Source organism: Mastigoproctus giganteus, chromosome 8 (genome assembly GCF_048544385.1).
Source record: "Mastigoproctus giganteus isolate SK-2022 chromosome 8, ASM4854438v1, whole genome shotgun sequence".
In the NCBI taxonomy this organism is placed as follows: Eukaryota; Metazoa; Arthropoda; class Arachnida; order Uropygi; family Thelyphonidae; genus Mastigoproctus; species Mastigoproctus giganteus.
In genome coordinates this window covers 93,289,781-93,314,210 of record NC_143582.1, presented here as the reverse complement: position 1 = coordinate 93,314,210, position 24,430 = coordinate 93,289,781, and the positions used below count along the sequence as shown (strand labels likewise).

The following is a 24,430-nucleotide window of genomic DNA, read 5'->3' as shown; positions in this document are numbered from 1 at the left end:
TTGCCAGTGATTTCTCATAATCTGCCTTTGCCAGCCTAACCCTTTCAGTGGCATTATTACAGATCAATTTGTAGCTGTTATAGGCTTCAGTACTTTTTATTGCTCTGCAACTTTTCCATGCCATCTTTTTCTTCTCAAGTAATTTGGCAACTTCATTATTCATCCAATTTGGAATCCTCCTCGAGGAGTATTTTTTTAAATGGCATATAAGCATTCAAAGCTTCTATGATTAATGATTTAAAGATATACCATAATTCAATTGTATTCGCTCTCTGTGAGATATCTACCCAGTTAATAGACGCCATGTAGCACCTTAAGGCATTGTGATTTCCTTTCCTGAAATTAAAACCTATTCCTTTGCTTTTAACTATTGCTACCACTCTCTTCATCGCCCACCGCAGAACTCCGTGATCACTTCCTGCTACTGGTTCCTGTACCGTTGGCCCTATTATGTTATCTGGTTCATGGGTGGTAATGAGGTCTAGAGTATTCTTTTCCCTAACATGTTGATACAAATAACAATCATCTAGTTGATTTAAAAATTTTGTCCCCTATGTGGAGTTTCTTTCCCATTTGCTCCAATCAATTAGAGGCAAATTTAAATCACCCATAATAAGACATTCACGATTACTTGCCCATTCCATTTGCATGTAGAGGCTCTCATCGTAATCTTCACAATCACCTGGCCTGTAGATTACTCCCACTCTCATTATACCTTTGCTTACAACTATTTCACACCAAAAAGATTCTATACTAGCATGCAAAACATCTGAATCCAGGAAAGCTTTTGTCGTACTCAGGCTACTTTTGATAAGAAGCATGACCCCACCACCCCTTCTACCTTCATTGTCCTTCCTACCTGAATACATTATACATACCGTACTGAAACTCATCATCCCTTATCTCCTGGTTGTACCACATTTCTGTAAGCCCTATTATGTCAGCATTACTTGTCCTAACCAGCAGTTCGAATTCACTCATTTTATTGATGACACTTCTGGTATTACTGTATAAACAATTAAGACTTAGTGTTCTTGTATAGTTAACTACCCTGACACACCAATTAAAGTTATTTAAGCTTGCTTCCCTGTCATTTGCTACTGCTCATTTGAAACACTTTTGCCATCAGAATATCTTGCTACTATGTTCTGTTTGTGGTAACAAACAAATACTCTTGAGGTATGTGCAAGAGTTAATTTGACCTATACAATCAGATAAACGCATTTCTATATTACCCTTGTTCCCCCAAACTAGCAGTTTCTCTGAACTTTTAAGGTATCCTCAATAATACTGGCAAAAAACTTTTGCACCACCTTTGTGCAGTGATCTACTTTCAAAATCAAAACTACTCATTCAGCTGCAACTGTTCTTTATCACATCACAATATACCCAAAACAATTCTATATACACCTAATACAATATATTTTATCAAGAATAAAAAAAAATAAAAATTGTCCCAATTAAGCGCAAGTGTACTCAAAAACCAGATTAATATGATAATTGATGAGAAATACTGATAAATGGTTGTGCCATAAGGATTTAAATTTTGAGAACAAAACTGATTTTACATGCCCAGTTAAAGAAAAAAAAATAATGGTTAAATAATGGAAGACTTTATTAGGAATAATAAAATTTTCCAGCATTTAATGTAATATCCATATTCACCAAGTTAGAGAACAAAAAGAGCTAAACAACAAAACTATATTTGTTATATCTTTACCGATTTTAGGTTTAACTTATAGATGTATAGTGTTTCCTTAAGAAATTGCCTAATGGAATAAAATAAAATAATAAAAACTACGGGGCTTTGCCCCCTGCTTGCAATCCCCAAGCACACTTTACTACATAAAATGTAGCAGTATGACGAAGTAAATCAAATCTTTTCTACATAAAAGATACCTGTCGAAATACACTGATTGATATCTAATCAGGAAATGACATGTAATTATTTACCTGTGCATTAGTAGCAACGTAATTGCCCCACCCACTTGTACCATATGACCCACATCCCTCTTCTCCCATTGGCTACCCCACCACACAGCATTCTCAAGGTGCAATAAATATCACTATGTAATTATTTATCTACATTTACATAGGTCACTTAGAAAAAGTGACTTATTAGAAAAACTTTTGCTTCAGATTCCATAATGCACGAGGAATATCGTTGCATCCAAAAGAGCAGGACTAAAATATTTGCAAACTACACAAATATTTACAAACTACTAAACTATTTACAAATATAAAAACTATATTTGGTCTCTTCATCAGCTGACATTAAAATGGAACATCAAATGATGCCGGGTGTCGTCAAGTATTAGACAGTCAAGCACGTGCTCGAGGTTGGTGAATGAGGCAGCAAAGGTAGTAAGCAAACCCTTAGCCATAATTATGACAGCTTCTTTGGACTCAGGGGAGGTACCCATAGAATGGAGATGTGCAAATGTGACTCCAATTCACAAAGGAAGATCAAAGGCTGACACAAATAATTATAGACCTGTGAGTTTAACTTCTGTTCCAGGAAAATTAATGGAGGCACTGGTTAAAGAAGCACTGCAGGATCATCTGGACAAGACTTCAGTTATAGCTCAGATGCAGCATGGTTTTGCTAAGGGAAAGTCTTGCCTGACCAATTTGATTGTATACTATGATGCAGTCACAACAGAACTGGTGCAGGGAATAACTTTGATATTACATATTTGTATCTTAGAAAGGCTTTTGATACTGTTGCACATGGAGGACTGCTACACAAATTGGAGCAGTGTGGCATTGGAGGCAAATGGCTGCTATGGATAAAGGGATGGTTGAGAAGTATAGGAAACAGAGTGGTAATCAATGGACACTGCTCATCGTGGACTAATGTTATTAGTGGAGTCCCTCAGGGTTCAGTGTTGGGTCCATTGTTGTTTTCTGTATTTATAAATGATATTGATGATGGTGAAAGGTAAAGTGAAGGGATGGTTGAGGGGGAGAAGACAGAGAGTGGTAATCAATGGACACTGCTCATCATGGACTAATGTTATTAGTGGAGCCCCTCAGGGTTCAGTGTTGGGTCCATTGTTGTTTTCTGTATTTATAAATGATATTGATGATGGTATATCAAGCTTAATGTCCAAGTTTGCAGACGTACAAAGGTTGGCAGGGTTGTTAAGAACACTACTGACGCTATGCTGCTGCAACAGGATCTGGAAAGGTTGGGCAGATGGGCTGAGATGTGGCAAATGAAGTTTAACATTGACAAATGTAAAGTACTACACATGGGAAACAGCAACCCCAGAGCAACGTATCAACTCTGTGGTACTACACTGACAGTGGTAGAGAATGAAAGGGACTTGGGGGTGATTGTGCAGGCAGATATGAAATTCTCTGAGCAGTGAAGATGGGCTGCAAGAGTAGCTCATGGTGTCTTGTCAATGATATACAGGAATTTTTCTAGCAGGGATAAGGAGGTGATTATTCCCTTGCATAAGTCAATAGTCAGGCCACACCTTGAGTACTGTATACAGGTCTGGAGGCCTCATTTCAAGAAGGATGTAGAGCTGCTGGAACGAGTAAAGAGAAGGGCAACAAGATTAGTGAATGGAACAAAGGGTTGCTCATACGAAGAAAGGCTTAAGTTTTGCAAATTACAGTGTCTGGAGCTTAGGCACTGGTGAGGTGATCTGATAGAGGTGTACAAAGCCTTGAATGGTTTGAGTATGCTCAATGCCGATGGGATTCTTCCTCTTGCTCAGAATAATCACCTGAGAGGGCATAAATTCAAATTGAGGAAAGACAGATCTAGGATAGATATGCGGAAATTTGCCTTTAGCCAGCGGGTAGTTGGTTGGTGGAACAGACTTCCATCCCTTGTTGTGGAAGTTGATAGCCTAAATAAATTTAAGGCTCAGCTGGACAGGTATTTCGAACGAATGGAGAGGTGAAATGGAAGTGGGTTTTTTTTTTTTTTTTGGCTGATGCTGCATAAGCTTGCTTTCTTGCATCATATGCCTCTACTAATGCTAACGTTATGGAGGCCGTTGTATTTCAATGGAAGGCAACAATGTAATTATTTACATGCACATTTGTATTGATGTAATTGCCCCACCATCCTCTCCCATTGGCTCGAATAAGTTATGCAACTGTCCCACCCTCTTCTCCCATTGGCTCAAATAAATATCACAAGGAGGAAAACTTTTTTAATGTACAGAGAGATATCTTTTTATTTGGTAAATTTTTTAATCAACTGGCACACACATAGTACTTCAAACTTTAAGTGCTTTTTTGCCTTGTCATATATCACCCTAAACAAATGAATCTGAGATAATTTTCAATTTCGAAACTAAATCTCTCTCTCTCTCTCTCTCTCTCTCTCTCTCTCTCTCTCTCTCTCTCTTATATATTAGCATTAATAGGGCATATAGTGCAAGAAAGCAAGCTTAGATAGCATAAGCAAAAAAAAAAAAACACCCTTCCCATTTCATCCATCCATTCACTCAAAATGTTTGTCCAGTTCTGCCTTGAACTTAATTAAGTTGCTGAGCTCCACTACAACAGATGGAAGTTTTTTCCAACTATCAACCACCTGCTGGATAAAGATGAATTTCTGCATAACTATTCCACAATTGTCTTTCCTCAATTTGAATTTATGCTCCCTCAGGTGAGTAATCTGAGCAAGAGGAAGAATCCCATTAGCATTGAGCTTGCTCAATCCACTGAAGGCCTCATATGCCTCAATTATATCACCTCACAGGTGCCTAGTCTCCAGAAGCTGCAATTTGCAGAACTTAAGCATTTCTTGGTAACACCAACCCTTTGTTCCACTCAACAATCTCACTGCCCACAGGTGTGGGCAGTGAGATTGTTGAATACTCACAGGTGTATCCTGCTAGCAAAATTCCTGTATATCATTGACAAGACACCATGAGCTACACTTTCAGCCTTATTGTACAGCTCAGAAAAATTCATATCTGACTGCACATTTACCCCCAGGTTCTTTTCATTCTCCACTACCCCGACTGACATATCAACTGTGTAGTACCACACAGTTGATATGTTAGTCTGGGGTTACTGCTACCCATATGCAGTACTTTACCTTTGTCAAAGTTAAACTTCAGTTGCCACCCATCTGCCCAACTTTCGAAAAGATCCTGTTACAGTAGCATACTATCATTACTGTCACTAACAACCCTGCCAACTTTTGTATCGTCTGCAAACTTAGACATTAACCCTGATATACTTTCATCAATATCATTAATAAATATCAAAAACAACAATGGGCCCAATACTGAACCCTGGGGGACTTCACTAATTACATTAGTCCATGAGGGCAGTGTCCATTGATAACAACTCTTTCTCTCCCATTCAATCATCCTTTTAACCATTGTAGCAACTTCCCCTTAATGCCATACTGCTGCAATTTATACAGTAGTCTTCCCTGTGCCATAGTATCAAAAGCTTTCATAAAATCCAAGTATAAGATATCAAAATTATTTTTTGTATCCAGTTCCTTTATGACCACATCATAGTATCCAATCAAATTTGTCAGAAAAGTCTTACTCTTAACAAACCCATGCTGTGTCTGTACTATAACTGCAGTCTTGTATACATGATTCTGGATCACTTCCTTAACCAGTGACTCCATTATTTTCCCTGGAACAGAAGTTAGACTAACAGGTCTGTAATTAACTGAGTCACCCTTTGATCCCCCCTTTGTGAATTGTGCACAGATTTGCACATCCCCAGATAATGAGGACCTCCCCTGAGTCCAAGGAAGCTTTCAAAATTACGGCTAAGGGATGCTTACTTCCTTTGCTGCCTCCTTTAATACAACTGGATAGATCCCATCCACCCCAGGTGCTTTCCTTATGTTTAACTTCAACAATTTCTCCTCCACTTTCCTCTCAGTTATTACAAAATCACTTAGCTCCCTGTTAGAGTTTTATAAACATCTGGCCCTCTCCTCCTTGAATAACTCCTCATGTGTGAATGTAGATGCAAAAATACTCATTTAGTTTGGCAGCTATCTGAAAATAACTATCTACAGTCAAACCATTGATATCAAGTGGACCAATCTGATTCATCCCCTTCCTTTTAGAGTTTATATATGTAAAGAAGTCTTTGCATCCTTTGCCAAAGATTTTTTGTAATCTGCCTTCACCTGCCTAACCTCCTTTGTGACTTGAATACAGACAAGCTTATATCTGCCCTAGATTTCTGTGTCGCCTGATAATTTCTATGCATCCCATGCATTTTTCTTTTCTATCACGAGCCGCATTAATTTGTCTTATATCCATTTAAGCCTAAATCTTGAACAGCATTTCTTAGTTGGTATGAAAAGACTAGTATCCTCCAAGTTTAAGCCCCTGAAGGCTTCCCATTTAGAATTCACCATTGGTAACATCATCAGTTGATCCTGCTGTATAGAATTTAAAAACTGTCTGAGACCAATATAGTCACCTTTACAAAAGCAAAAACCCTTCCCGTTACCCGTGATTGTAGTTATATCTTTAAGTAAATCCCACATCAATACACTGTGATCACTGCCACCATTTATCTGCAGATTCTTAACGCACGAAGAATCATTGCTGATAATCAGATCAAGAGTATTACTCCCTCTGGTTGCCTCTCGAACATGTTGCTGTAGAATACAGTCATCCAATAAATCCACAAAAGTCTTGCTAGTGTGCGAGTGACCAATCCATAATTCCAGTCAATATCTGGAAATTTAAAATCCACCATTATAAGATATTCTGATTTACAGGCCCAATCTATTTCTCTGCAGAATTGCTCATTATACTCATCAGATTCATTAGGCCTATAACACCACACTGACTGAACATGGCATTGTCCACCATCCACCAATGTCAATTGGATGCATTTCCTTAGATTTTAGGTGTTTCTTACTAACGACATAAGCTCTCCTCCCTTTCCGTCCTGTCTAGTCTTTCTGTACACACTGTACTCTCCAAATTCCAATTCTGCACTGCTTATATCTGTGTGACACCATGTCTCTGATATCCCAACAATAACTGCCTTTGATGTCTTGACCAGCACTTCGAACTTATCAAATTTATTAACTATACTTGTAGCACTGGTGTACATGCAAGTATATATGCACCTATCCTTACTCTTAGTTACCCTAACACAACACATGTATTTACTTGTTCCATGATGACTTCCAGCAGCCCTTGAAATCCCCAGTACCTCCTCGCTTTTCAGGCTGCTCCTCATTCCAATAGAAGCAGTGCAAAAATCACTTTTACATTTGCCTGTGGCTATCGTTAAGTTTAGTTTGTGAATCCTCCCCAAGATAGCAGTTTTCCAACACACCTAACGCTGCCTTGATAGCATCAGCAAATATTCTTGCACCCTTTCTATGTAAGTGTATCCCATTTCTGTAGAAACAATCTCTCCTGTTAACAAGCACAGACCACGCTGAGAAAAATTCTACCCCATGAGCCTTGCATAATCTCTCCAGGGCCAAACTGATTGACAAGATTCTCATCCTATACTCCCTCCTATTGTGCCTGGGCAGAATTGCAGACACTTTGAAATTTAACCCTAATTTCGACTTTTTTTCAACATTGACCTGTACTTGTTAAGTAAGTCCGCGATCTCCTAGCCTTAATGTCATGCTTTAATGTCATGTACAATAATATCACCCTTTGTGCCCTTAAAAGATGATATCTGCTTTGCAATATCATCAACATTTGCCCCTGGCAGGCATACTCTGCTCCTATTCCACCTATCCTTTTTGCACAATATATTTCCCATCTCCCTGACAATTAAGTCACCAACAATAACTAGCTCCTGTGGGACCAGTGCATTCTGCCCTGAAGGTTGCGACTATGTTGCTTGATGATCAAGTGCAAGCTCTGGCATGCACTTGATCATCAAGCAACATACAAGCTCTATACAAGCTCTCATAAATACCCATAACAATGCTGAGTTGGTGCCTAAGTTATTCACACTGCTTATATCAAGCACACACAAAGATATCCCCCTTGGCAACATCATGTCCCATCCCAGAAGGGCTTGCAAACATTTCACAAGTTGCACATTTCTTTAGGCTGTGATGCATTGGAGAATCACCCCCTTCGGTTCTCCCCCCGAGCCACAGCAGTCTCGCCATTTTGTGCATGTTTCTTTGCTGCTCTAGAATGAGGCATGATTTTCGTTTAAATACGATTTAATTAATTAACAATGAAAATGAATAAGGTTAATAAATTGAATTGATTAATTTACTATACTATACTTGACTATACAATATTATACTAAGCTAATACAGTAATACATATTCCGCTATATACCGATGAGCCAAAACATTATGACCAGCAAGTCATTATGAAATCAAAGGAAATGCAGGTGAACTAAGCGCATGCATGGGTCAGGACATCATATAGAAAACACCTGATACTGAGCTCAATTAATCAGTGTTACACTTGTTCTTCAGATGGGAAAGGCAGCGGACTTAAGTGAGTTTGACAAAGGCCAAATTGTAATGGCCAGACGAATGGGTCAAAGCATATCCGAAACAGCATGGCTGGTGGGGTGCTCACAGTCAGCCGTGGTTAGTACCTACTGAAAGAGGTCCAAGGAGGGAAAAAACATGAACTGCCGGTGAGGTGTTAGACGACCACAGCTCATCGATGCTTGAGGTGAGTAAAGGCTCTCCTGGATAGCACATGGCAACAGAAGGGTGACTGTGGCACAACACATATTGAACCCTGCCGAAAATGGGGCTGCATAGCCGCAGGCTGCTCTGTGTCCATGCTAACCATGGTTCACCGACAACAGCACCTACAATGGGCACGTGAGCATTGAAACTGGACCTTGAGTGATTGGAAGAAGGTCATCTGGTCTGATGAATCACATTTCCTGTTTCACCACATGGATGGCCGGGTACGTGCGCATCGTTTACCTGGGGAAGCGATGGCACCTGGATGCACCGTGGGATGAAAACAAGCCAGTGTGGTGGTGTCATGCTTTGGTGATGTTCTGCTGGAATACCCCGAGTCCAGTTACCCACCTAAATATCATTGCTGACCAGGTACACCCTTTTGTGGCAACAGTCTTCCTCTGGCGTTGCCGTCTTTCAACAGGATAATGCCATGCCACACTGCCCAGATTGTTCAAGGCTGGTTTGTGAAACATGAGGAAGACTTCTAGGTATGGCCCTGGCCTCCAAATTCCCCAGACATCAATCTCATCGAGCAACTGTGGTTTGTGTTGGAACAGTAACTCCGATCTGGAGCATCACAACCACGGACCTTACAGGAATTAAAGGATCTGCTGGTGACATGTTGGTACCATATACCACAAGCATTTAGAAATCTTGTAGTGACCATGCCTTGCCAGGTACGAGCTGTTTTGGCTGCACGTGGAGGACCAACATCATTTTAGGTAGGTGGCCATAATGTTTTGGCTCATCAGTGTATATTTTTACGTTATATCCTAGCTACCAAATTAGAGATATAAATTATCAACTTACGCTATACCGTAACAATTACAATGTTGTTTGTTTGTTGTTTAGGAGCATTAGCAACTAAGGCCATATTGCTCCGGGGATATGCGGTGGTCATTCCCTGACCTTTCCGCATCCTCCGTATTTCGTGGTCATGGGCTCGAACCCCGGTCTAATCAAGAAGCATGTGCTACGCACTGCCACTCCTGCCCACCTGGCTATGGAGGAGCCTTACCGAACGGAGGAGCCTTACTATGCTAAATTAGTTATATCCTTAGCTAAATACAAAAGATATATGCCCAAAAAGTGATTAAAACCTTCAAAATACTTATTTATTACAATTAAAACGCGACTATTCTTCTATGCTACAATATTCTTGCCAAAACACTAATATGATAGTGGTAAGAGTAGTGAGTTGTAACTTACAAAGTCACTAGCCAAATTTAAAAAAAATATACAAATGAACGCTACTAAGCCTATTTAATCTATTTGTAAAACACAAATTAATACGTAACTAATCAAAAAATACAACAGATATGCCCAAAAGGTGATTAAACTCTTCAAAATTCTTATATATTACAATTTAATTTGCTTATCAAGTCTGGATTGTCCCCTCTCTCTCATCCACCAGTCACTTATTCAATACACATTCTCATTTCAGGTGCAGATTTACTTCAATGACAATATATGTATAACCATAAAAAACTAGATTAAGAAACTATATGCAAGAAAGTAAAGAAAGAAAGTACTATTAGAATCTGAGTAGTAATAAAGAAGAAAAATTATAAAATAATTTTAAATCAACACATGAAATGAATAAAGAAATGTTTCTTCATGCACAGACAAAAAATTACATAATTTTAAAATGAATATATGAAATCAATAATGAAATGTTTTCATGCACAGTTTCAAACAGCAAAAAAGTTTAGAATATTTTCATGCAGTAATATCATAAAAAAGAAAATATGCAAGCTAATTTTTTTAACTATATTTAATATTTAATTTAAATAGTTAACTGAAAATTATAATCATTTATTTAAATTTTTTAAAAACACAAACATGACTACCTCCTAGATAGCTATTATCCACATCTTCCTCAAGTGCTTCAGCTAACTTCATCACTGTTTCTCTCATAACTGGAGAAGAGTCCAAAGTGTTTTCTAGTTTTGCAATTCCCAGTGTAACTTGATTAAAAGAATCTTCTGAAGAATGTGAATAATTACTTAATATTTCTTCCTTCCTTTGTTGTTGTTCATCTCTCAAGGTGTCTTCTTGCATTTCACCTGATGTATTATCTAGAATAGTTCCCTGTACATCCCATGAAACATCAACAGGGAAAGATATAGCTTCATTAGAATGAACATCTGATATTTCTGAAAACAACTCCTTTGAACTGTCAACTGTTGTGTAATCCCAATTTGAAGTGAGGAGATTACTGTGATCACCAGGTTCAGGAGGGGTTGCATCTTCTAGAACACAAAAAGATTCTGATAAACTGTCATCATTTGCTGATGGATTTAACATATCTTTAAGAACCTCTTGTTTCTGAGAGTTTATGTTGTCATCTAGATAATCATCAGTTTTTTCATTACTGAGAGAAAACTTCAATATATTATTGTCATCAGTACAATAATTTTGAGAAGAGCTTTCTTGAATGCAAGTAAGCAGCTCAGTAATTTTTGTTTCCCTATTAAGAAGGGGATTAAAATCAAGTAAGGAAGGTTTTTGTTGATTAATGGTATCTTTATCAGTTCCTGGAATAGGATCTGTTTCTTTATTTTTAATCACTGTCATTAAGGTAATTTCCTCTGTAATGAGCACTGGACTTTGTGTGATTATATCAGTGTGGATTTGTTCTGTAGATATATTTGATGAATTTTCATTTTCCTTTTCATACCCATCATGTGAGGAAACCAGAATATGATTTTCTTCAAGCCCATTATGTAAATTACTTAATCCACTTTCAGGAAGCTCCATTTGAGATTTTTCTTCTGTTTGCATATTTTAGAAGAAAAAATAAAATTTATCATTCATGGGGAAAACAATTTACAAAATAAAATAAAAAAAAGCTCAAAATGAAAATGCAGGAAAGTCTTTCCATTCAAAAGAAGCAGAAAATAGAGCAAAGACATGTGTATCCAGCATTCCAATTAGCAGGCCAAAAACCCAAATGAGACAAAAATTACTGTGTGACTCAAGATAATAAGGCATGCAAAGGTTAGTAACACAAATTAGCATGAAAAACTTTACAAAAATTCATAATATATAAAAACACTGAATATGTTTCAGGTAACTTCAAACAATCTTCACTCAAAATATATTACTTCTAATGGTAACTGATTAATCCTGAAAAGGAACAATAGGATGTAATCAGATTCCTTGTCAAACTGAAAAATATCACTGTAAGTGAATGGGTGAGCAGGCTAGCAACTTTTTCTTAACGATTGGAGTTAAGGGATCCACACAAGCACAAACCATCAACTTAAGACATTTATGCCATTTAGGGTGCAAACCAATGAAGTAATTAAGTGATCTTGTTGCCTGGTCAAAATCACAGAACACTGAAACACCCCACTTGTACACACATTGATGCATATTTGTAACCACATGATCAGCAGGTATTCATATATACTAATATATAAATTTATTAATTTTTCTTGGTGGCATGGGAGTAAAACAAAATTTACAAAATATAATGTTTTTTTTTTTTTTTTTTGATAACTTTCTGTGATTTAATTTTCCTGGTTATCAAAGGAAGCAAATTACTCACTTAAGAGGCTGGTAATCAAAGCTTGATCCAAAATCATCAGTAATATCCAATGATACCACTATGTTGCCAAAGAAAGTGTAGTTTTTCTCAATTGTCTTTTAGGTGATAACAGATTAAAATTCTATCAATCAAACTAAGCTGGAGTAGTTGCTGTAATCATTAAAGCAGTAACTTCTTGAAAAGTCTCCAAAGTTGAAGTGAGTGGAATATAAATTTCAATTTAATTTATGAGGCTATGGTTTAAATAGGAAATTGTTTTATATTTATTTATATAAGAACTACAGTGAAGTTAACAATAATGAAAGTTTCTTTTTGCATTTGAACTTTAATTCTTAAACCTTTTCTGTCTACGGTCTGCTCTGGTGGACAAAAGATAATACTTATCTGATCCAATGTTGCTTATCATAGTAGGGGGAGGGGCAGCAGTATTAGTTAACTTGCATTTTGGACAACCTTCCCCTATGCTCACACACTCAGTATTCTCACAAATCACTGGTCCAAGTAATATAGTTGTAATATAAATAAATAATGTAAAAATTAATAGGGAGAAAATGGAATGGAATGAGATGACCACATTTCGATACTTGAAGTTAGCCAAAATAAATGTTAACTTACCATTGAAGAAATCATAGTAATGATGAATTTAAAGTGACAAGAGTATTACTGATATATAAAATAAAGTTTTTTTTTTTTTCTATTTATACAGTAATAGAATATTAAAAAATAGTTAAACATATTTTGTTAAAAATATTCTTCAATTTAAATATTCATATATTATTCATAAATAAAAGTAGGTTTTGTATGGTTTTACACAATTACAGATGAGGATATTAAAGACTCTCAAACATTCATTAGTAAAGCCTATTACAGAAAAGCCACCATGCTAAAGTTATAAGATAGAAGTTATCAGCTATGTATGTGATTATTTGCTACAATAATTGAAGGAAAATTTCTTTGCATGTATTTTTTTTTTTTTTGAATAATCATAAGTTAATTTAGTTAGTCTACAGGTAAAATACCTCACTGTTTAAATGCAATATAGGTATGCAAATGTACTACAAATAATATATGTATGAAATTCTATTTAAATCAAGAAAGCATCACACTTTATAAATATACATTTGGTTTTAGTACAGATTTACTATATTAACAAGTTATATACTTAATATGGAATATACCATCACACTGTTTTTGCCAAATTAAGTATGTGTTACTAATATATAAAATAAAGAAAGTTTTTTTTTTTTTCTATTTTTTTTCCTATTACAGTAAATAATAGGAAGTATTTTGAAAAATGCCCTCCTAATATTCAGTTTACAAAATCTTGGAATAATTTATAGTAAAAGCATAATTCAGATTATGCATGTGAAAGCACTTCAGGGACAGGTTTTTATTTATTTTTAAATAAATAAACTCAAAAAAAGCAACAACATTAACAGTATCAGACCTATAGTACTTCAGCTGCATGCCTTGGGTTGATACATAAAAATAGAGAAGATATTTGTTTACATTGGACTTCAATTTTTTATGGATGCAATTTTCAGGAAACACATTAAAGAACATAACCGGAAGAAAAAAACCTAGACAAAATTCTGTGAGTTTGAAGTTCAACAGAATTTGTTTTAAGTGAACAGCAGTTGGCTGGTTAAGGTCATGTTTCAACTGTTTTGGAAGAGAGCAGTAAAATTGAAATAGCAATTCAGAAGAACTGTGTCTGTAGAAGTAGCTACAGAAAACAAATGCAGCAGAAACTGAACGGGTGACAGTGCAGAGACAGTTTGCATAATAGGTCATTAATTAACCTGATTATCCTCTTTTGATAATCTTTGAGCACGAGACATAAGTCATTAATTAAACTGACATAGGTCATTAATTAACCTGATTACCCTCTTTTGATAGTCTTTGAGCACAACAGAGAGAGATTGTGGAAGCACCACTCTAGATAAGTGAGCAGTATTTGCAGGTAGTGCATACTTCATATTTCTACGGAGTCTGTAGCTGTTCAGAAGAAAAGCAACACCAAGAGTGAAAAAGAAAACCCTTAGAGGCAGCAATATTTGCAATATGTGTATGCCAAGAGAGATAAGATGTCAGTGTAATCCCCAACAGAGATAGTAATCCTGACTAGAAATCTGATAGTTAATGAAAATAACCATGAGAGCAGAAGACTCTTTGCTGCAATAAATAATACAGGACTGAATTTAAGAAGTATTACTATTAGCCATATGGTTTGGTTTCTGTTGTTTTTTTGGCACAAAAGCAACTGAGGCTATATTGCAACATGGCCATTCACATGGCCATTCCATAAAAGAGATAAAGTATTTTTGGTAACCTTTTGAAAAGGTTACCACGTCAAGATATATACACAAACGTAAAAATAAAATAAATTATGGTATAGTCAGGCAAAAAATATATGCATAAAATTATATTTATTTGTAAAAATTAATAATTTGTAGATATTTAAAGACATCTGACATGTGATCATTGATAAAATCTGACAGAGTGTATAAGGCCCAGCCAGATGAGTAAAAGTGGCAAAACACATATTATCGGCATGTGTAAAATTAATGCAATCGATTAAAATATGTTTTATAGATAAAATGGTGTCACAAGATTCGCACACAGGAGGGTCATCATTCCTCAGCAGGAACAAATGTGATAGATGACTGTGTCCTATGTGGAGTTGAACAAGAATAATTTCCACGCTACGATTCCTGCACAGACAAGGCTGCCATGTTTCAATTATAGGCTTTATCTGATATAATTTATTTGTTATCTCTCTATGCCATAATTCTTGCCACTGGGAGTATATCTTGTTGTGTATTATTTGCCTATAGTCTGTATAGGGAATTATTACAGGCAAAGATTATTAGTGAGAGTTGCCAATTTGGCTGTCATGTTAGCCAATTCATTTCCCCTAATCCCAACGTGACTAGGAATCCAGTAGAAGCGAGTGTCAAACTTGTGTTCATAAAGAGAATGTATCTTCTGCTGAACCTGAGAGAGAGAGAGAGAGAGAGAGAGAGAGAGAGAGAACTGGGTGGGAACTGTGTTGCAATGATAATAAAGCTTGTAATATACTCAAAGAATTGGAATATATTATAGACCTTTGGTATTGAAAAGTTCTAATGTGATAGTTAATGTGGTAGATCCAAGGCTAACTCTATAACATGCAGTGCTGCAGTGTATATGCTGGATTCAGGAAGAATCTGCTGAGATGTAGTAGTGTCTGGAAAGACAGCAGCAGATCCTACGTATGATTCTGACTTCAAGCCATCTCTGTAAACTGGCAGGAAGTCAAGAGTGTTCAGCTCGGTGCACTGAACAGAGCTGCATGTAGACAGATGATGGAGTATCAGATTTTACCCAGTTCTTAAAGGAAGAGTTGCATGAAGGAATATGAGCATGCCAGGGTGGAAAGGTTCGCTTTGGTGTTTCGGCAACCTTGTCTACCGTGATGTTAAACTCCCTGAGCAGCTCTTGGATGCAAATATCGATTGGCATTGTACAAATTTTTCGACGTGGCTCAAAAACGGATGTCCACATAGGATGGTCTGGCAGGGATTTCAGTTTTAAAGCATACTTTAGAGACAACCGCTTGAGACAAAGGTGGTTCATTTCCTTCCACATATAGGCTCTGGACAAATGTTCGAAATGCTCCAGTAATGATAAGGATAGTACACTGTCTCTGGACGAAGCGTAAACCTGGGACCCATAATCTAGTTTGGACCTTATGAGTGCATAGTAGATACGTAGTAAGTTGTATTGGTCTGCATCCCAAAACGTAGAAGTAAGAGAATGAAGAATATTTAGTCTTCTCGTGCACTCTGTATGCAGTTTATGGATATGTTCTAGAAAGATCAACTTTTTTATTAAACATGAGTCCCAAGAATTTTGTGTCCGACACTACTGGAATAGCATTTTATCCAAGCCTTAATTTGGGTTCAGGATGAAGATTATGCTTACGACAAAAGTGTATGCAAATGGTCTTCTGCAGTGAGAACCTGAATCCACTAGTAAGTGCCCAGAAATTAAGGTGATCTATGGTTTGTTGCAGTTGCTTTTCAATAACCCTCATGTTGCACGACTGAGAAAATATGCTAAAGTCATCAACATAGAGGGGCACTCTTTACAGTTAGAGGAAGTTGTTCTATGATGGAATTTACTTTGATAGTGAAAAGAATGACACTTAATACTAATCCTTGTGGTACTCCCTCCTCTTGGCATAAGGGATGAGAGAGTAGTAGTAGTAGTAGCAGTGGCATGTGATGCAAGAAAGCAAGTGTATGAGCTTATGCAGCATCAGCAAAAAAAAAAAAAAAAAAAAAAAATCCCACATGAACTTCTCTCTCTTGGAAAGACCGACTGGCTAAAAAGTTTTTAATAAAAACAGGGAGATGCCCTCTAATACCGAGGCTATGCAAATCTTTTAAGATGCCAAATCTCCAAATTGTGTCATATGCTTTCTCCATGTCAATGAATACAGACACCAGATGTTCTTGTTTTAAGAAAGCAAACTGGATGGATGTTTCCAGTCTAATAAGATGGTCCAGATTGGACCGGTTCCTTTGGAAGCTGCACTGGATGCTGGAGAGAAGGTTATTTGATTCTAAGTACCATATTAAATGGAAATTAACCATTCTCTCCAGGATTTTGCACAGACAGCTGGTGAGAGCAACAGGACAATAAATAGTAGGGATTTTAGGATCCTTTTCTGGCTTAGCAAAGGCAATAATGGTTGCCATTAGCCAGGCATCTGGAAACTGCTCTTCAATAAAGATTCTATTATATAGAAGGAACAGGTGATAGTGGTGTGAAATTTAGTGACTGTTTTTCACTTTGTTGTTTCAGTATCAGGAATTCTGGGGAATAAGAAGATATTGCAGAGATTTTTTGAAAATGTTTCCCCAAGAGCACTGGCTATTGCAGTTGGCTCTGCAATAGTGCATCCATTATATTCTAGGATCGATGAAGGGTGCGATGTATATTTTCCCTTCATTTTCTGGATTTTATTCCAGACCACCTTAGTGCTGGTAGACTAGGTAATAGATGAAGTAAAATGGATCAATGATTCCATTTGACTCTTATGGCGAATATAGTGTGCTTTGGCTCATGCATGTTTAAAAGCTATTAGATTGGCCATGGAAGGATATGATTGGAATATCCCCCAGGCTTTGTTCTGAGCCTTTTTTGCTGCTGTGCATTGTGAATTCCACCATGGTTTGGGGAAAGGTGGAAACAGGACAGATGTTTTTGGAATGGCTTTCACAGCTGTTTGGATGATAGTTTCTGTGATGTACGTGACTGAATCATTGATGGACTCCTGACTGACCACAGTGATGTCAAGCTCTGCCAGATATTGAAAGCCATTCCAGTCAGCATGATCAATCTTCCACGTGGTAACCTAAAAGGAAGACAAGGTCTCCTTTTAAGCAGGTTATTACAGGAAAGTGATCACTTCCATATGGGTTCTCCTCCATTTCCCAAATAAGTGAAGGGAGTATAGAAGGGGAGCAGACAGAAAGATCAATGACAGAATACATATAGGTAGGCATGTGGAAGAAGGTGTTAGTTCCCACATTTAGAAGGGAGAGGTTATTGTCAGTGAGCATAGGCTCTATAACAAGTCCCCTTTCATTAATATTGGCACTACCCCATATGGTGGTATGTCCATTGAAATCACCAAGAAGCAAGACAGGGGAAGACAGCTGTGCTACAAGATCATCAAGGTCTCTCTGGGAGATGTTGACCCCAGGTGGCAAGAAAATGGAACAGACTGTTAATAGAAACCCAATAATAGCAATTTGTAAGGTGAATTGCTATGGCTTCAAAGTTAGTGGAAAGCAGCACAGGTTGTAATGGGGCCTGGTTGCCCATAAGGATTGCAACTCCATCCCCAGTTCTGTCCTTATGTATGATAGTAACATTATGAACTGATGGGGTTTTCTTCAGTTTTTAAATATGTCTCCTGCAAACAAATGCAGACTGGCTCGTGCTTATGCAAAAGGGCTTGGATATCATCAGTATTTTGCAGGAATTGACAGCAATTCCATTGTAGGAATTTAGCCTTTATTTGGGCTTGGTGGGTCTGTTAGGCGGCTTCCGAGGTGCTGAGGGTTTACTTTTGTCGGTCTTGGATTTTTCTTTTTTGGGAAGTATGGATGCTGTCCCGTGACCATTTCCTCCTAAGCAAAGAGTTCCAAGACTGTTTCGTCATGTACCTCTTTCTCCTCGAGATCCATTTTTTCTTGAGAGCTAGGATGTACATCAGGTTTCTTATTCTTTTTTTTTGGTGATTTCTTTTGTTACTGGTGGAGCATTAGGAGGTACAGATATAGGAGTGGCAGCTGATTGATCTTTCTGTGCAGGTTTTATTGAACTTAGCAGGTAGCGTGCAATGTCTGAGTTCCAATGGAACATCTCCCTGATACCTTCTGAGTATAGGTAGATTTGTTGATATTTATAGGTTTCACTGCTTTTCTTGCCTCCTGATAAGATATGTTCACCTCTGCACTGTCTTTGAATTTCTTTTTCTTCTTTCCACCTCTGGCATGCTCGTAAGCTGGGTGTTCCCCTTGGCAGTTAATGCAGATAGATTTTGTAGCCGAACATGATGTTGTTTTGTGGTCCTCTGCACCACACTGAGCGCATGCAAGGGCTCCACGACATGCAATTTGCGAGTGTCCATATTTCTGGCACTTGAAGCACCTTAGAAAATTTGGAACATATGGACACACCGGGCAATTATTATAGCCAGCTTTGATTTCATTAGGAGACGATGGTGAATTAAAGATCAGGATGATGTTTCTAGTGGGAACGAGTTTCCCATACCTATGCATGAAAATTCGTTTTGTAGCTGTCACTCCTGGGGGTTTTAATTCAGAACAGATTTCTGCTTCAGTTACATCTGTAAGATCCCATTTGGCGATGACACCAAAGGGTGAGTTAAGTGTCCTATGGGGACTAATTGTCATAGGCATACCCCTGATAAATGTGGCTTAGAGGAGCTGTCACTTCTGGTCTCTACAGGGACGTCTCCTGACCGAAGCCGTTTTACTGATTTAAGAGATCCTGCTAACCCTTCTGGATAAAGAGGCAACATTTTTCCTATAGCTTTCTCACTTGTACAGCATATTATCAGGTCACCTCAATTTATACCTCAATCTGGGCAGTTTAGAGGTCCCCTCTAAACTGCCAGTTATCAAGCTCTGCAGCCCACATATTCAAAGTTTTCCCCTCATATGGGTGCCCACTTACAGATCTCATCAGTGGGATGCTCATCTTTGGAACTTTTCAACAAGCACGATGTCTCTCTCTCTCTCTTTTTTTAGTATCTGTAGAAGAATAAGAGAAATTTACCTCAATATGATATGTAGAACACTTTCTATAAAACTCTCCAGCAAATAAATGAAAATAAAATTAATGCAAATGAATACAGTAATAAAATTAATTAAAAACAATTAACAAATTAAAACAAGTTCAACAGAAATTTTAAAAAAAGACTTCCCTTCTCTTCCTTCAACAATAAAACCAAAAGTGATAGTTTCCATCACTTTTGGTTTTATTGTTGAAGAAACAACGGTTGATATGGTAATTCGGGTATTATTTTTTTATTATTTTTTTTTTTTAAAAGGTACAGTCTGCATACTTGAAAACAATATCCCAAGTCTAGTCTTCAGCTGCCTTATACAATGGGTTATGATATATTTATCTCTACAAGCACACATTCAATAAATGATCAATAGAACACTATTGGCCTTCCTTTCCACACTACATTGCTCGAACCTCACACCTGAATGGATCATAAGCTCCCAAATACCTTTCTTCCTCTACTATTTATAATTCAACCTTATCAAGTGTATAAGTTAATTTGGTATTCCCAAGCATAAGACCTTGCATTCTGCTGCATTAAAACTTAGCTGCCATTTTTCTGACCATCTCCGAAGTCTCTCTAATTTGTTCTGAAGAAGCTCTGTTTTTTTTTTTTTTTTCTTTTTCCATTTAGGAAAACCTCAAAAAACAAAAGTTATAAGAATCTATAGTAATGTGTGTGTGGCCTGAAGGTTCAGAAGCCAGAAGATTTTTGCTGACATTAGACTTGAATTTCTTAAGATTGCAATTATCAGGGAATACAGGTAAAGGAAGGTTGTTCCAAAAAGCTGAAGTTTACAGGGGAAAAAAATGAGGAAAAATAAGAATTAGTTCTATGAATTTGAAATTGAATAAAAAATGGATGTCGACTGGTTGCAGTACATGTTTTTTTTTTGCAATGCTGTATAAGCTTGCTTTCTTGCATCATACACCTCTGCTAATGCTAATGTTTGGACTGGTTTTGAAAACAGAGGGTGAATTACAGTTGCCGATTCAGAACAGCAGTGTCCAGAAATATCCATACAAAAGGCATACAGCAGAAACAGAATGTCTGTGAGACAGATAGTGGAAAGACTCTGTAAGAGATGAGTCATTAATTAACCCAACTCCCCTGTTTTGAATAGAATCTAAAAGCCTAAGAAAAGTTTTGGGTACACCACTCCAGATGTGAAAACAATATTCCACAGTATGACAGATTTCAGATTTGCATTGAGTCAGTGTTCAGAAGGAAAGTTAATGATCAGAGAAAAACAGAAAACTCAGTTTTTTAGATGCACAGGAAGCAATGTTTATAATGTGCTTATGCCAAGAGAGAGAAATTAAAAGTCAAGGTAATTCCTAATAGAGATACATGATCTTGTCTAGAAATTTAAGTGTCATCGAAGCAGTACACTCCTATTTGTGAGATCTAAAAAAAGGACTGAGTTTTAGAAGGTCTGAAATTAACTAAGTTATCTTTGCCCCATTGAGAATTACCTGGAGATCGGCATTTAAGGAAATGGTGGTAGATATTAAAGAAGTTGAAGCTGTTTGTGCATGACAAAGTTCCTCAAATTGGAAGGCAGAATGCAGAGTGCTGTCATCGCAAAACCTACAGATAGGATTTGCAGTAAGTGGAAGAAAGTCATTAATATACAAGAAGAAAATTGTTCAAGAGAGAAATGAAACATTGGAGAACACGAACATTAGTGGAGAACTTAGAAGACAGAGTGATCTACCATCACCTGTAGAAGGCAGTCAGAGAGGAAACTGGATACTCAATTGCAAAAAAAAAAGAAAAAAAAAAAAAGTCACCAATCCATAAGATAGAAGCTTGTTTACAAGCTTTATATCAAACATCATGTTTGATATAAAGCTTCTAATATATATGACCTTTATATATATAATATTTGATATATGACCTTTATATCAAACATGATGAAATCCTTGGAAATGTTGAGAGAAGTGGCTTCAGTCAGCAAATGTTTCCATTGAATTTGTCCACAGATGTGTAACATAAGCAAAAATACCACTAGTAGATCAACACAGATATAATCCAGATTGGCGATCATCAAGATGATAGACGGTTTCAAGTTGGCTTAGGAATTGTTAGTTAATGGATTTCTCCATTACTGTGAAATGAGTAGAGGAAAGTGCAATAAGATAATAAATGGATGAGAGGGAGTTGTTACACTTTTTTGGAAATGGCTAGATATAAGCAAATTTCCAAGTAGAAGGAAAATCACCAGTGGAATAAGAAATTGTAAAAAGGCACCATAGCACAGGATAAGCTCAGGAGCATGGGTTTTGAGAACAAGCAGAGAAATACCATCAGGACTCAGAACTTTTCTAGCATCAAGACTGTTCAAATTTCTTCCAACATCCTTTCAATGGAAGACCACAGGAGGCACAAAGTCAGGTGTACCAGGAATGGTACACCTGACTTAGCAAGACACCTAATTAGCAAGATCGTCAATACAAGAAAAAAAGTAGAATTCTAGTAAGTGAGCTTTATCTTTAGCTCAGGAGGCTATAGAAACATCAGGTTTTAACAGAGGTGGGAGTATGGGTGGACAAAATCTGTGGCCAATAGTTTTGGCAAGAGACCAGAATGCTCAACAACCATTTGGACAAGAAATAAGTTTTTTTACCCTGAGCCTATTCAAAGTCTAGGTTGGATTGATTAATAATTGCTTTGCAATTGCTGAAAGCTTTAGTGCAGGCAGAAAATAAAACTGGAGATTTGGATGTGAGCCAATTGCCATATTCATCATTTTTATCTAGACCAGACTCAGCACATTTATTTAAAAACCTGGATTTAGATAAATGACGAGATTTTAAGGTGGAGTTTGGAATAAAGGATTTTGTCCCTAGAAAAATAATTTCACTGGCATATTCTGAGCAGACATTGACATCAGAACACTGAAAACAGTAACCTGACAAAGGAAAAGAAGATTAGAAATCTTGCAGATTATCCCATTTTGCATTCTTGTAATGTCAAACAAAAGTAGGCTGAGAATGGCAGAGAGAAATGTGCCACAGGAGAACAAGCCATCACCAAGTTGTGATTAGAGATGTCTACAGGACCTCAACAATGTAGTTTTAGTATTAGCAGTGGCAAATGATGCAAAAAAGCAAACTTATACAGCATTAGCCAAAAAAAAAAAAAAAATAATAAAACCTCTCCGTTTCACCTATCCATCTCTTTCAACAGTTTTCAAGATCTTCCCTGAATTTATTCAAACTATCCACTTCCACAACATCAGACATGTTTGTTCCAGCAATCAACTACCCATTGGCAAAAGACAAACTTCCACACATCTGTTCTGCAACAATCCTTCCTCTATTTGAATTTATGTTCCCTTATGTGTAGTCTGAGCAAGAGGAAGAATTTCATCAGCACTGAGCTTGCTCAATCCATTCAAAGCCTTAAACACATTAATCAGATAACCTCACAGGTGTCTAGTCTCCAGATGCTGCAATTTGGAGAAATGAAGCCTTTCTGGGTAAGAGCACCCCCATTTGTTCCCTCACCAATTTCATTTCCCTTCTCTGTACCTGCTCCAGGAGCTCTATATACTTCCTAAAATGAGGTCTACAGACCTGTATGCACTACTGAAGATATGGCCTGACCACTTCCTTATACAATGGAATAATCACCTCCTTATCTTGGCACATAATGACCTTTAGCTGCTGTTGCACCATAAAACAACAACAACTTCCTTATCTGTACCTGCTCCAGGAGCTCTATATACTTCCTAAAATGAGGTCTACAGACCTGTATGCACTACTGAAGATATGGCCTGACCACTTCCTTATACAATGGAATAATCACCTCCTTATCTTGGCGCATAATGACCTTTAGCTGCTGTTGCACCATAAAACAACAACAACAACTTCCTTATCTGTGCTAGCAAAATCCACTGATGATGTTGTGCTGTCTTGGCAGCCTGTCTGTGCTACTCAGAGAAATTGACATATTCATGACACCAAGTCTTTTTAATTTTTCGCTACAATGAGAGTAGTACTATACAGTTGTTATGTTAATCTGGAATTACTGCTACCCATATGCAGTAACATTGACAAATGTTAAACCTCAATTGCCATTTCTCAGCCCAACTACCCAATTTTACTCAAAAGTAGTATATCATACCATACCAATAGCATCCATCAATGTCATTAACCAACCTGCCAACTCTGATTGCATCTGCAAACTTAGCCATTAAGCCTGACATATCTCATCAATATCATTAATAAATACAACAATGGGCCAAGCACTAAACTATGGAGGACTGCACAGATAACAATAGTCCAAGAATGACAGTATTTATTAAACACAACTCTCTGTCTTCTCCCACTCCCTCCATTCCTTTATCCATAGCAGTAACTTAATGCCACACCAATTTGTACAGCAAGCTTTTATGGACAACATTACCAAAAGCTTTCCTGAAATGCAAGTATATGATATCAAAATTATTTTTTGCATCCATTTCCTTTGTTAACTGCATCACAGTATCCAATCAAATTGGTTAGAAAAGATCATCCCTTGACAAATCCATGCTGTGACTGAAGTATAACTGCACTTCTGTCTAGATGGTCCAGCATTATTTCTTTAACAGATCAATTGCATTCCCAGGAACAGAAGTTAAGCTAACAGGTCTGTAATTACTCAAGTCACTCTTTGTTCCCTCTTTTTAAATTGGGGATATATTTGCACATCTCCAGACAACAGAGACTTCCATGATGTCGTTGCTGTTGTTGTATTGAGGGTTTTGGCACAAGGGCCTCCTGGGCCATATTGTACCTGTTCATGATTTACGTACGACTGAATCTTTTATATTATGGTTATCAAAAAGTCATAGTTTGTG

General features: G+C 37.2%; 1 protein-coding gene across 2 annotated transcripts in view; it reads right to left on the bottom strand.

Moving 5' to 3' along the window:
* LOC150081718 (uncharacterized) overlaps positions 1-24,430 on the bottom strand; it is a 1,674,628-nt gene that overhangs the window by 378,380 nt on the left and 1,271,818 nt on the right. For both annotated transcript variants that reach the window (XM_090378825.1, XM_090378826.1), the window contains one exon: positions 10,510-11,433. In XM_090378825.1, the coding sequence (XP_090234951.1) occupies positions 10,510-11,433 (924 nt within the window). The remainder of the gene's footprint in view (positions 1-10,509; positions 11,434-24,430) is intronic.